The 15,291-nt window shown below is 37.6% G+C and overlaps 1 protein-coding gene and 1 long non-coding RNA gene across 3 annotated transcripts in view; both read right to left on the reverse strand.

Moving 5' to 3' along the window:
• The window catches only part of LOC127862766 (ATP-dependent RNA helicase DDX24-like), a 44,799-nt gene extending 29,628 nt beyond the window's left edge, over positions 1–15,171 (reverse strand). The window contains exons 1-4 of the mRNA XM_052402020.1: positions 14,984–15,171; positions 4,543–4,776; positions 3,752–4,199; positions 1,062–1,210 (exon numbers count right to left, since the gene is read on the reverse strand). Coding sequence (XP_052257980.1) covers positions 1,062–1,210; positions 3,752–4,199; positions 4,543–4,776; positions 14,984–15,139 — 987 coding nt within the window. The 5' untranslated portion in view covers positions 15,140–15,171. The remainder of the gene's footprint in view (positions 1–1,061; positions 1,211–3,751; positions 4,200–4,542; positions 4,777–14,983) is intronic.
• On the reverse strand, positions 11,635–14,322 carry LOC127862786 (uncharacterized). 2 transcript variants are annotated; one of them, XR_008040795.1, is made up of 3 exons: positions 14,105–14,322; positions 13,677–13,884; positions 11,635–12,904 (listed from the first exon to the last, which is right to left on the reverse strand). It is a non-coding gene; the product is annotated as an uncharacterized LOC127862786 (long non-coding RNA). The 2 variants fall into 2 exon arrangements; XR_008040796.1 differs by having other exon boundaries at positions 14,211–14,238.
• Positions 15,172–15,291: the final 120 nt, after the last annotated feature.

A 15,291-nucleotide genomic window follows, 5' to 3' on the forward strand; every position in this document is an offset into this window, starting at 1 on the left:
TTAAATTTAAATACTCCGTGCCCTTGTGACCTCAGATGTTAATACAACATGCATCACTCTGCCAAATGCCTTATTAGCCAATTATTACAAATCAATATATTTAGCTAAAAAAATTCTATTTGGCTAAAGGCTTTTTTTCATAACAACCAAGGAACAAGGGACAAAATTGTCACAAAACCAGGTTTTCATTGTGAAAAAAAATCTGATAAAGGGAGACAACTCAAACTGAACTTTTGAAATGAACAAACAAAATTAACCCCCTTTGTAAGTTTGTTTTAAAATAAATCTATTTTTAGTCGTGGCGACCTTGACATTGGAGATATTGACGTGATTCTTTCGTGCGACACACCGTACCATGATGGCGAACAAATGTGCCAAATGATTTGAAAATCTCATAAGGAATGACATAGTTATAGCCCAGACAAGCTCATTTATGGCTATTTTTTACCTTTGAACTCAAAGTGTGACCTTGACCTTGGAGATATTGACGTAATTTTTTCGCACGACACACCGTCTAATGATCGTTAACAAATGTGCCAAATAATTTTAAAATCTCACAATGAACGACAAAGTTATGGCCCGGACAAGCTTGTTCCGCCCGCCCGCCAGCCTGCCAGCCAGCCGGCCAGCCAGCCAGCCCGCATTCGCCAATCTAATAACCAGTTTTTTCCTTCGGAAAACCTGGTTAAAAAGCAAAAATGACCAAATGTTTGCCATACTAGACAAATTCGGCTAAGGAAAATGATTAGCCAGAGAAAGCATTGACATATTTATTTGTTAAAAACCGTGAGCACCAAACAGAACTGATGTTCAGGTGCAAAGAAATCTTACCTAGTAATGCCACATAATATTCAAAAAACATGTTACATTGTGAATATCCTAGCTACAAAAAAACCCACAAAATCTCACCGTCTCAGCAACGCCACTGTCGCCACATAATGCAAAATGTATAACCAAAATACATGTCAAATTGTGAATACCCCAGCTACAAACAACACATGAAACTCCACCATCTCAGTAATGCCACATAATATTCACAAAAACAACAAATGAACCCTCACCGTCTCAGCTGCCCCGACAATGTCCATCTGATCCCTTATGGCGGAGGGCAAGATCTGGGCCTGTATGGGGGTGGGCTCCTTGAACCCCTGATCTCGAAGGGCCCACATCACCTGTCTGGGCACGAACAGCTCCTGCCAATTCTCCATACCTGCAACAGTCAGGGGCCATAATCAATACATTTATTTGTGCCGCGCTCTGAAAAAACTGGGCTTAATGCATGCATGAAGTGTCACTTTTATTCAATTTTTTCATTTAAGGAATGTCTTTTTAAAGGGAAAATCCACTTAAGGCGGAAAGTGTCATCCCTGATTAGACTTGGATGACCCTTTACGAACATACAATAAGACCAGTTTTCCAAAAGCGGAAGGGAGGATAGGAGCCTGTATAGGCATGGGTTCCACGAACCCCTGATCCATGAAAGCCCACCTTGGCACAAACAGCTCCTGCCAACTCTCCATGCCTGTAAATAAAGTGCATAAAGGGTTTCCCAGATTTGCCTGTGTAGTCTGCACAGACTAATCAGGGATTACACTTTCTGCTTTATGTGCATTTTGATTTAGCAGAGACTTCCTTTACATGAAACAAGAGGGCCAACATGGCCTTAGTTCGCTCACCTTTTTTTTACAAGGCCTTGTTCATTTCTTAGTTAAAAATTCAGTACTCTTGAGCATATCAGATTGGTTCTCTTCCGTTTACTTTTGCAGTGTGAGCATATGATTCATTCTGATTGAGTACTGTCCTTTTGCATGTTTTTTTTTGCAATGGAAACATTTGCAAGTACTGCTAATTCTACATGTGTTTACAAGGTTTCTGTAAGATTTGGAGCAAGATTATGACCCCACATGACCCCGTAATCAAACTTAACCTAGATATCCTCAAGAAACAAGAGGACCAAGATGGCCCTAGTTCGCTCACCTGAGAGGAGTCAGTTCATTCAATCTTTACAAAACGTCAAACTTGACCTAGATATTGTCCAGACAAACATCTCGGTCAAGTTTCATCATTATTGAACCAAAACTCTGGCATATGGAGTGATTTTGTTTTTGTAAGATTTGACCTGATGACCTATATTTTGAGTTGACCCCCCTTACCAAACATCAAACTTTGCTCACAAAAATAAATATTATGACCAAGATTCATAAAATCTGAAACAAAATTGTGACCTCTAGAGTGTTTACAAGGATTTTGTATAATATAATGAAAATTTGTACAATCTAAGGGCAATAATTATGGCATTAATTATGTGATATATATAAAACCAATCTTTTCAACAAGTTTCATGATAATTGGGCAAAAAATGTGACTTCCAGAGTGTTCACAAGCTTTTTTTTACTATATACATATGAGAAAACCGCCCCCCCCCCCCCCCCCAGAAGCCATGTTATTCAACTGACCAAAACCATTTTCAAACTCAACTCTCATAACAAGGAAACAAATTTTCTGACCAAATTTCATGAAAATTGGGCCAAAAATGTGACTTCTAGAGTGTTCACATGTTTTCACTATATACATATAGAGAAAAATGCCCCGCCCACTGGCGGCCATGTTTATCACTGATCTGGACCAGTTTCGAACTCGTCAAAGATATCAATAAAACCAACCTTCATGTGTTCTCAAGCAGTATTGTTCCGATGCAAAAATATATCAAGAATGTCTACCCACCCCATCAGTGCTGGTCTGATGCATAAATATGTCATGTTAATAACAAAACAAGGGACAAAATTGTCACAAAACCAGGTTTTCAGTTGAAAAAAAGTCTGATAAAGGGAGACAATTCAAAATGTGTATTGTTAACCCCCTTGTGTAAAATTAACCTTGATTTCAATTAGAAAAAACAAGAGATGTGTTCATCAGAAACACAATGCCCCCTATTGCGCCCCTTTGAAAGAATTTTTTTTTTTTACCTTTGACTGTGAAGGATGACCTTGACCTTGAACTTCCACCACTAAAAATGTGCAGCTTCATGAGAACGCCGCTTTGATTTTTTTTTTGACCTTTTACCTTGAAGGATGACCTTGACCTTGAACTTCCACCACTCAAAATGTGCAGCTTCATGACAACACCATTTTGAAATTATTATTTTTTTATTTTTTTTTACCTTTGACCTTGAAGGATGACCTTGACCTTGGAGATATTGACGTAATTCTTTCGCACAACACACTGTCCAATAATGGTGAACAAATGTGCCAAATGATTTTAAAATGTCACAATGAATGACATAGTAATGGCCCAGACAAGCTCATTAATGGCCATTTTTGACCTTCAAACTCAAATTGTGACCTTGACCTTGGAGATATTGACATAATTCTTTCGCACGACACACTGTTTAATGATGCTGAACAAATGTGCTAAATTATTTTAAAATCTGACAATGAACGACAAAGTTATGGCCCTGACAAGCTCATTTATAGCCATTTTTGACCTTTGAACTCAAATTGTGATCTTGACATTGGAGATATCGACATAATTCTTTTGCGCAACACAGCGTCTAATGATGGTGAACAAATGTGCCAAATGATTTTAAAATCTCACAATGAACGACAAAGTTATGGCCCGGACAAGCTTGTTCTGCCCGCCAGCCCGCCCGCCGACATTCGCCAATCTAATAACCAGATTTTTCCTGCGGAAAATCTGGTTAAAAAATCAATATGTCATTTTCATTCATAATCTTCAACATTTTTGGACCTACCTTCAAGTGATTCATCAATCACACAAGTCTCTGCAGAACTGTTTTGCAGCTTTTGTTTCTTAATTTGGGGCTGACCCTTCTTTTCTGTCTTCTTATCTTCAACCATCTTTTTCTGTGTCTCCTTTTTTTGTTTCTTTTTCAACTCTTGTTTTTCCTTCCTCTTCTTTTTCAATTCAAGCTTTTTCTTCATTTTAAGTTTTTCAATGTCTTTTTCCTTGTTTACATTTTCTACCATAATCAGAGCAATGTTATCAACATTTGTGTCTGCAGTTTTTACAACAGTTCCTACTATAGGTTGTTCACCCGTAACTTTCACTGTTTCTGAGTCATGTGTGTTTTTTTGTTTCTTAACATTTTTATTTGTATGCATTTTTGAATTGATAGATTCTTCTGTCCCCTTTTCAGACATTGTTTTGCCGCTGTCTGCTTTCTGTTTCCTTTTCTTTTTCTGAAAATAGATATTAACCTGGATTTCGAAGCAATTTTTTTTTGCTTACTAAACTTTATAGAATCCAATCTTAGATGGACAGATGGGCAATATTTAATTACCTACTTGGCAAAAGTAAAATTGTTTGACTCCTTAGATGCACAGGGTGAATCAAACAAGTCTGAAAATAGTGTAGTAGCAATGTATACAAATAAGTACTTAATTAACAATAAAAAAACATGCACAAACCATCAGTTCATTCAGTTAATTGGTATTTCACTAATTATTGCAAGCAAAAACAATAAACAAGTTTTGGATTTGTTCATGGGTATTTCTTCATAATGCCCCTTGTAATTAAGCTTACTTGCTTCTCCTTTCGTTTTTTGTGCAATTTCAACATTTCCTTCATCATCAGTTCTTCTTCCTCCTCTCTAGCAATATTTGGCTTCTCTTCCAGATTCCCACCACTGCCATTTTCTTCAACTATGTCCGAGTCATGTGACATCTTTGCTTTCTTTCCCTTTTTCATCTTCTTTCCTTTGCTTGATTCCAGCAACACATCATTCTCTGCAATCTCTCCACTTTTCGTTTTCTTTCTCTATAATTAAGTTAAAGCATAGTTAAATACACAAATAATTTAAAATATTACTAGCAAACAGTGACATCAGCTTTTAATGATTATTCTCTTATTTTATGTATGAATTGACAGTGCTTCAACTAGGATTTGAAAAGGGCAGGTGGGCTTTTTTGTTAAAAGGGCCCTTTTAGAGTGCGTAGTATTTTGTTAAGAGTGTGGTCATATCCGAGATGTTCCCTGTTGAATATTAATTTTTATATTAACAATAAATGCTACAATATATTATTTCCATTATTATCAAACCAATAGTAGTCAATCGTGGAAGAAGGAAACCTGGTGGTGGGACAGTGATGTTGAAGTTGCGGTGAAGTTGAAGCGAACCCGCTACAAAACATTCAAAGCACTGGATAAAGCTGGCCGTACCATTGAGGCTAACGTTGCCAAAGCTGCCTATTGCGAGGCTAAACGTGCTTCTAAGCAAGCTGTCTGGTTAGCCAAGTCCAAGTCTGAGAAAGAGAAATTCGCGAACCTCTCTCCATACGATGGAGGCATCTTCAAGCTGGCCAAGCAAATGGACAGGACAAACCAAGATGTTATTGGTGAGAAATGTGTTCGAAATGATGCGGGTGAATTGTCCCTCAGTGATGATGAGAAAATGAAAGCCTGGGTGGAACACTATTCAAAGCTACTAAACGTTGAGTTTGAGTGGCCCAGTGAGCTACTTCCTGAAGTTGCTCCTGTGGAAGGGCCTCCTCCACCAGTCACAGTAGAACAAATTCGCAAAGCCCTCTGCAAGATGAAATGCGGCAAAGCCGCTGGACCGTCAGGTGTGATTGCCGAGATGTTGAAAGCAGCTGGTGAGGAGGGAACAGAAATGCTGAGACAGCTGACTGAGGTCGTTTTCAGCAATAGTGTGATCCCCAAGGACTGGGAGGAGAGCCACATCCTTAACCTTTACAAAGGTAAAGGAGAGGCTCTAGACAGAGGAAATTACCGTGGGTTAAAGCTTACGGACCAGACGATGAAACTGATTGAGTGTGTACTTGACACCCACATACGCGAGATGGTCGATATCGATGGTATGCAGTTTGGTTTTGTTCCTGGTAGAGGTACGACTGATGCAATCTTCATCATACGCCAGCTACAGGAAAAATACAATGCAGCAAACAAGCCACTGTATATTGCCTTTGTCGACCTTGAGAAAGCAATTGATAGAGTTCCAAGAAAGGTCCTCTGGTGGGCTTTGAGGAGTCTAGGGGTTAAGGAATGGGCAGTTCGTGTCATACAGGGTATGTACACAGGCGCCAGGTGCCGTGTGCGTGTCAATGGACATTATAGCGAGGAATTTGTAGTCGAAGTAGGGGTGCATCAGGGTTCTGTTCTTAGTCCCCTGCTTTTCATCCTAGTGCTTGAGGCTCTGTCGAGGGAATTTCGCGCCGGGGTTCCATGGGAACTCCTCTACGCTGATGATCTTGCTGTGATGGCGGACTCACTGGAGGAGTGTCTCTCCAGATTGAAAGGTTGGAAGGATGGAATGGAAAGCAAGGGGCTGAGGGTCAATATGAAGAAGGCAAAGCTCTTGATCAATGGCCCTGGACTGAATCTTCTGCGCGATGCAGGAGCATATCCCTGTGCAGTATGTAGGAGTGGAGTGGGAGTGAACTCGATTGAGTGTACCCAGTGCAAACTGTGGGTGCACAAAAAGTGCAGTGGCATCAAGGGAAGAATCACCAGCAACCCGGACTACGTTTGCCCGAGATGCATAGACCAGGCACGCCCAATTGATGGAAGACCTGTTACCCAGGTGGTCATTGATGGCTCACAGCTTGATGTTGAGGCCAGCTTCTGCTATCAGGGTGACACGCTATGTGCTGGCGGAGGCTGCGAACTTGCCATCATCACCCGATGCTGCATTGCCTGGGGAAAGTTTAAGAAGCTCCTACCAATACTGACGTCGAAGCATGTTTCCCTTAAAATCCGTAGCAACGTGTTCAATGCTTGTGTCCGTTCTGCCATGTTACATGGTAGTGAAGTGTGGGCACCATCTGCTTCTGATCTACAACGACTCCGTAGAAACGACAGAGCAATGGCCCGCTGGATTTGCGGCATAAAACCTGACGACGGAGTCCACACTGACATGCTGTATGGCAAACTAGGGATACCAGAAGTCACTGCATCACTGAGAGCCAGACGCCTGAGGTGGTATGGGCATGTCGAGCGTGCCACCTCTTGCATCAATTCAATCTCGAAGATGGCCATTCCTGGTGCTAGAGGTAGAGGGAGACCAAGAAAATCGTGGTCTGACTGTATTAAGGATGACCTGCACACCTGTGGCATGGGTGACACTGACCCACAGAACAGAGGAGCGTGGAAATCAGGGGTTAGACGCTCTAGCCGCCTGCTGCCTACCCCAACTACTGGGACTAATCCCGCAGCAGATGACAAATAAACTCAGGATCAAGTCAAGTCAAGTCGTGAAAGGACATATTAAGAGGACATGGCAATATCATTCATTGTTACAAAAATATGTTACTGTACTACTAAATATACAATAAAAGTACACTTATGCCATGCCTATCTTTTTTTCTCTCTTTTTTATAGTCTTATTACATTGTACAAAAGCAATCTTATTCTTTATTAACTTACAAGCTATTTATAATACAATGAAATCTTGTGCTTTGATTTTTACAATTTCTATAATTATATTTATTCAAAGTAAACAGAATGTGTTTGTATGTCTTTCTGAAAATATTAACTCATATTTGTGCTACTAACACATTATCTTTTGTATGGTATAGAGCCAGATAGTCTCTTTACACAAAATTAAACATTTTTTAATTTATCAAAACAAGTAAAAGGGCAGGGCGAGACCTCGGAAGGGCAGGCCTGGGCTTCGGAAGGGCAGGGCAGGACGCCCTTCCATTTTTTCCTAGCTGGAGCACTGGGTTAAGTTTGTTGGTGTTTTATTCTTTGCCCAGAAAATTTGATGCCTGTCTGGTTGTGGAAACAAGAGTTAATGCAATGAATTTATCTTTCGCGTTTTACTTTTGCACAAGAATGTTCTTTCTAAAAACTTGAAACTAAAAATAGCATCATAAAACTTTTCAGCCCAAGGCCTTTCCATAAGTCATGAAAAATAAAACAATATGGTAATGGTGTTTGTATTATCAGGGCTCGACACAAACGGTGTACCGTTGATCCGGGGTCAGTAAAAAATAGGGAGGACCAGTAAAACTAGAAATTTGGTTGATCCGTCGGACCAGTTAAAAATCCTGGCCAGCTTATTGTGAAATACTGGTGGAAAGCCATTTTCATCAATAAAACAACTTTATATGTTCATAATAAACCGATAATTTCATCATTATTTTATGGGCCACCTCAAGACCGGGATAAAAATAGCAACATATTGGAAATTTCAATTTTTGCTAGATGCCCGATTGACAAAAACCTGTTGTCGCATCAAAAAATTGATTTACGATCCGCAAATGTCTCCCAAAAATGTCTCCAGACTTCGCTGTGATCGATACACAAATTAACATAAAACTCTAATCGTTCGGATCGATAAACGAACAAAATGGTATTTATTATTTTGAAAAAGCAGCCATAATCAGCATTTTTCCATCTTAATACCATCAGAATATACTTTGTTTACCGTAAGAATTTATACTGGAGGGCGCCGAATAATGTTTTGATATTGCGGGAGAGTAAACGTGCATATTTTCAAGATTACAAGTTTTCGCGATGTGGAACTTCATTCAGGGGGTGGTTGAACCTACGCCTAAAAAACCTAAAACTAATGGAGAGAAGCTTGAAGTACAGTGAAAATATGAAAGGGATATTGAGATAGTTTAGTAGATAGTATAGTTTTCTTTTTATAAATGCACAATACATTGTGGATGGTCCGGAAAGTAAGTTGAAATTTAGGTCAAATAACAGATAAATTGTCGGACCACTTGAAATCTTCGAGGACCAGTAATTTCTGAACGCTGGTGGTCCTTTGGGTCAGTAGGTAAAAAAAGTTAGTGTCAAGCCCTGATTATGATTTTCAAAAACATCTGATCTTCTATTTACATACAACAATAAGATATACCCCAAAAAACATGAATTCTCTTTTATTTTTGATCACTTTTCCTTAAATGCCAGTCAAGAGAGAAGTGACTTCTCCCTAAAATTTGACCCTAAGCCAACCCCTGAGTTTACAAGTTAATTTGAAAGTGGGAATAACAAAATGGCACATAAATTTGTCTTAATAATTTACATATAGTTGCAATAATCCAATTCCCAGCTATTGACCCTCCGTGTCGCTCAGAGTTGCAACTGGTTACAGCATTACATGTATGTCATGTCAAGTCTCTCGCCCAGAATCTTTGTGTTACTTTAATCGGTAATATTAGCAACATAAACTATTTTCGTGCATAAATAAACACAAACATATCATATATATCTCACTAATGCGCAAATTAAACCAACTGACATGATCTGGTGTGCTCGCATAATAATGATAGTTATCCAAAGTTTCAAACACGTCAACGGTTCATGAAAGTTTTTGCAATGAAAAAAGCAGAGTATTCTGAACTCAACAATACGCTATCCATTATCTGGAATCCCCAATGAGATAGATCTTGTGTCTAATCAACCAATCGTAATACACTGACTTTCTACGGAACCTCTGTAAGATAGATTGAATTGTCAATTCAACACTTTGGCTTTTGGTTTGATAACAGTTTTTTATCAACTTTTTGTTTTGAGCATCAATCAACAAACAACACGCAAATTGTCGAAATTGATATTGATGGTAACGGGTATTGTGTTTGTCACGCTGATTTAGGTTGATTGAATTCAATTTTATATAGACAAACTTGAGACTTAATATTCCTTTTACATTGAATTTGGTTCAGTGTTCGAATTCAGCCACTGGACCGAAGACCAGGTCCACCAAAATTACTTATGGTCTAGTAGAGAATTACAGATCACTGGTCCGATGGTCCATTCAATTTTGGATGTAAATGAATGTCCAAATATTGTAATGAAATGTTCATATAAAGAAAACAATAAAAACAAGGGCTGTTTGTAAAACATGCATGCCCCCAATATGGGCTGTCAGTTGTAGTGGCAGTCATTGTGTGAATACGTTTTTTGTCACTGTGACCTTGACCTTTGACCTAGTGACCTGAAAATCAATAGGGATCATATGCCAGTCATGATCAATGCACCTATGAAGTTTCATGATCCTAGCCTTATTATTCTTTAGTAATCATCAGGACACCATTTTACTGTTTCCAGTTACTGTGACCTTGACCTTTGACCTAGTGACCTGAAAATTAATAGGGGTCATCTGCCAGTCATGATCAATGTACCTATGAAGCAGGGAACAAAATATTTATAACATATTCCATTTCGGATGGTTGAACATCGCTCCTGCCACCTTTAAAGAACGCTCGTATGTCAGACATTTTTCAGATGAAATTCAGACTGGTTTAAAACCGTTCTTCGCAGTAAAATAATTCTTTAAAAAAAATCAATACTTACAGTGAATGAAGTCAGATGGTTCCCTGTCAACATGGACGCGCAAAGTTTACACCAAAAAGCCAATATTTACTCGGGACACAGTCTCGCATAACAACGCGCGCCTGCTGTATGAAATTTACAATTACGATTTCCGGTTCATTCGCATTCTACTTTCGGAATAGATATGCTTTAAGAAATGATTTTATTTAATGAAAAAGAGTCTTACTGGTCAGAAAATACATATTTTAACATCAGTTTTTTTTCACTTGTCCTGTAGGACGAGAGCTTTAGGGAAATTCACTCGTCCTTTCAAGATTTCACTCGTCAATACGAGCGGACGAGTGGAATTTTTGTCCCCTGTATGAAGTTTCATGATCCTAGGCTTTAGCATTCTTGAGTAATCATCCGGAAACCATTTTACTATTTTGAGTCACTGTGACCTTGACCTTTGACCTAGTGACCTGAAAATCAATAGGGGTCATCTGCCAGTGATGAACAATGTACCTATGAAGTTTCATGATCCTAGGCCTTAGCATTCTTGAGTTATCATTCGGAAAACATTTTACTATTTCGAGTCACTGTGACCTTGACCTTTGACCTAGTGACCTGAAAATCACTAGGGGTCATCTGTGAGTCATGATCAATGTACCTATGAAGTTTCATGATCCTAGGCCTAAGCATTCTTGAGTTATCATCCGGAAACCATTTTACTATTTCGAGTCACTGTGACCTTGACCTTTGACCAAGTGACCTGAAAATCAATAGGGGTCATCTGCCAGTCATGATCAATGTACCTATGAAGTTTCATGATCCTAGGCCTAAGCTTTCTTGAGTTATCATCCGGAAACCATCTGGTGGACGGACCGACTGACCGACAGACATGTGCAAAACAATATACCCCCTCTTCTTCGAAGGGGGGCATAAAACACGAAAATGTAACTGATCACGGCAGCTCTAAATTGAAAGTTTCTGGACAATTATTACTAGCGCGCATTGGATTTGCGCAATAACGTCTCATTCATATCGAATGCTCTTGTCATTTCGAATTAAAAGGTTACATGAACAGAATAACACGTGTTTCGTAATGCCTTAAATAAATGCCACTTTTAAACATTTAATCTTGTCTGTATTCATTAAATTATGATACATTGAACATTTTATTGTGATACGTTTGACCGGTAAAAAATGTTCCAAACTTTTCCGAGTTAAATACTGTCCTTTTTTGTACCATAGGTAACAATCTTTGTAGAGAATAAACTACTGAACAATCTACAATTATTTAATATTTATTTCATAAGGTCATGTCAATAAACAAGTTGTTATCTGCAGTTAAATGTAATATCATATAAGTAGATCTAGATATAGAACAGTAGCAAGAGGCAATGATTTTTTTTAAATGGGAATATTTGAATGATATTTGGCATTGATGTTATACTACTTAAAACAAACATAATGATGTCTTTCTTTTTTTATTTGGATGAAAAATAGATTTTTTATGATTTTTTTAAAACACGTAAAAAAATAGGTGCATTTTTGTGCTGTTTTTTCAGCCAAAAATCTGGTTCATTGCCAGCAAACAACTGACATTTGCATTTAACCAGCTATTTTGGCCATTTATAAGTTATTTTTATCTATGTGAATGCCTTTTTAGACATAAAACACATTAATACATATTAATAACAAATATTTTTTATTGGTGTTGCACTTTTTACTGCACAGTTTATGGCAAAATAAAAGGGGGCATACAAATACATATTTATGTGCGTGAATAGCCTTTGTCTTTACTGCTATCAACAACAATCCTGCAGCTTTTTTAAGGTTTTATTTTCAATGATAACTAATGTGGAACTAACACATAATTTGTTGACACAATTTATATTTGTTGTGCATACACAATATATAAATACTTGTGAAATGTCCAATTACCAGACATTACATAATGATGAATTAAAATGACACATGCCTCCCAATCACGATGACGAGTTGTTCAAATAAAAAAACAAAAAAACATTGTTGATGTGGGTTTTTTGTCAGTCAAAGGTAGCATATAGGCAAAAACTAATCCCAAAGATTGAAATTTTTCATAAATGACGATTGATGAATCAATTTACTTCAACTGCACTCTCACATGTCAGACCGACAGTGTCATGAGCAGACATAGTGGTCACTACAAAACGGTGAAATTCTTATGGGGGCTTTCAATAGTTTTGACAAGTTTTATATGTTGTTCACTCAATTAAAATAAATTGTCCATTAGGTAAAATAAGTCCTCAAATTATAAATACACCACAAGAACAACAGCCAATACTTAAATAAGGTTAACATGAAGACAATAGTTCACTGTCACACATGTTTAACAAAAGTAAAATCATTTGCTTCATTAAATAGGTTCAAAAACCAAAATTCTTCTTATTTAAATAAGACCTAACACTAGTTATTTGAACTTCAATGTATCTGTAGGTATTTTTCCTAAGATAGGTGACTAACAAACCTATCCAATGGTTTAAAAAATCTTATATTCAGTTATCGCCTATGGCGATTTCTTCCTGATTTCTTCTCTTTTCTCCCCGCTGCCTTCAGCTTCTTTGCCTAAATCTCCTCTATCGGGGCGCATTCACAAACGGCAGCTTCTTGCGGTACTCTGTAACATGTAAATGAACATTTGAGCCGCACTCCGGGAAAACGGGAATTAATGCATGAGCCTAAAGTGTCATCCCATATTAGCCTGTTTAGTCCACACAGGCTTATCAGGGACAAAACTTTCTGCTTCAACTGGATTTTCTTTAAGAAGGGACTTTCTTAAACGGAAAATAGCTTAAAGGTTCATTGTTTTTACCATTCAAGGCTTTTTTAAGGCTGTTGGGGGAAGGGGCATTAGCCTTCATATTATATAGGAAAAAGTGTGTGAAACCCAAAATTTGGGGATACAACTCACGCAATGTTAGTCATAGGGGAATGTAATTTCCAGGTGTAAGTTTCTTTTTTTGGGTTAAGTGCATGAATATAATGAAAAAAATTGAGAGGATGTAGCCTTTTTATGAAAATTTCCGAGGGATTGTAGACTAGATTAGGCTACAGCTTTAGAATATAAAAAAAGACTGCTCTTCCTTATCTTGTGATGTCAGTCTTCTTAAACTCAATTATGTGATATCTGTCTTTTTAAACTACATTTTGTGATATCTGACTTCTTAAAAGTATAACAGTATATATTTCAAATGCATAAACATTGGTGAATTACAATAATGATGATTAATTAATGTTGATAATAAATGTATTTCAAAATGACCGATACATTGCCATAAAATAAAATTACATGGGGTTTATGTTTCAAAATGTCATTCTGCTGAAATGTCATTTATATACTAAGAAAAATATTTATTGGTTAAAATTGCATATTATTTTTTATCTAGTACCTGATGCGGAAGCTTCAACTTTTCAGCTTTTGCAGCCCGATCCTGTGTAAATTGACCTGGCTGCGGTGATACACGCTCACTGTGAGACTCCGAACGCTCACTGTTAGACTCCGACCGCTCACTGTCAGACTCCGAACGCTCACTGTTAGACTCCGAGTCAAACTCTTCCCAATCCTGAGACTCTGACTTATTAGTATCAAACATATGTCTGCAAAAAGAATAATTGAAATCAAAGAAATAATAATATCTACATAATATAACTAAAATACAGTGACGGTATCGAATTGTTGTTCACATCCGACGTTAAATAAAGATTCTTGTATCTTGTATCATTAATGCAATATCCGAAATACTTGCTGTCCGAATAGTGCAAGTCTGTATTTTGTATTATCGAAACGTCTTTTTACAGATATACGAATGAAATCTACCATTACGATATAATGTCGGCATAAATATATCCTTCAATGATGTTTAGCACGTACAACACATTTTTTGGCAACTTTACAGAGCAAAAAAAGAACAATTGATATTTACGTCGTATGAATTTTCAACAACGGCGGCCATCTTGCCATTCATGAAATGGGTCAATAGTGGGTCCATACATTAGCAACAACCAGCAGAATTACGGCATTTTGCAAAGCAATTAGTGGCATGAATGAAAAGGAGAATGATTAACCTTCAAAATAAAAGCAATTTTTCTACTGGGCAATGTATCTTACCTATTTTTCTCGATCTCGGAAATTTTTTTAGGCTTTCTTTTAATCTTCAACGCAACTGTGTGGAAACGAAAGTGCTTTGCCCGCGAACATAAATGTATTAACTTATATGATTAGTGGTTATTTTAACCATATCCAATCAAAAACCACCTTAAAAACGACGTAATTCCAACCCCCTATCGGCACTATTTTTATGAACGAGATTTCGCGCAGGAATTGTTCAGTAATAAATGAGCCGTACGCAGTTGCCTCCCTTGTGCCCATCGCTAAGAACAGATTCGTAAATGTCAAAATCTCATAACTGTATCGGTCCAGTAAAAAGTAATTCGGTCCAGTGATTTTTTACTCTTACTGGTCCGAATGTCAACTGCTAGCCTCCAAAAAATTATTCGTGAAGACTGTTGGCTTAATCAGGAAGAAGGCTGAGCTGTACGTATGTACCCCAAAAATGCTCTGAGCATTCCAGAAAAGCTTAAGTTACATACTTCTAGGTTGATGTCACTCATTGTCACTTGTTTACTGTTTAGACTAGTAAAGTTTAGTGGTACGAAACGTTAGGGGGCGATACAAAACCGTGGTGAAATGTTATACCTTCTTTCCACCAATGTCATTGTTCTTGATAATTTCATAATCAGTGAGTTCTTCAAAACTTATGATACCATCAAAATCAGATTTTGAAGTTTTTAAGTGACTAAAATCAACCGATTTCCATGCGGATAAGGCTTTCACGTGGATAATGTCAGCCATGTTGAAATTAATCTCATTATTTGTTTACATACAGTAATTTTTAATCTTAATAAGCTGTAACAAAACGTCTTCAATATTTTACGTTTTGAAACATTTATAACATTATCTTTTGCAAACATATGTAGAATAGACTGTTATTCTCGAAACGAAAG

This window comes from Dreissena polymorpha, chromosome 16, assembly GCF_020536995.1.
Source record: "Dreissena polymorpha isolate Duluth1 chromosome 16, UMN_Dpol_1.0, whole genome shotgun sequence".
In the NCBI taxonomy this organism is placed as follows: domain Eukaryota; kingdom Metazoa; phylum Mollusca; class Bivalvia; order Myida; family Dreissenidae; genus Dreissena; species Dreissena polymorpha.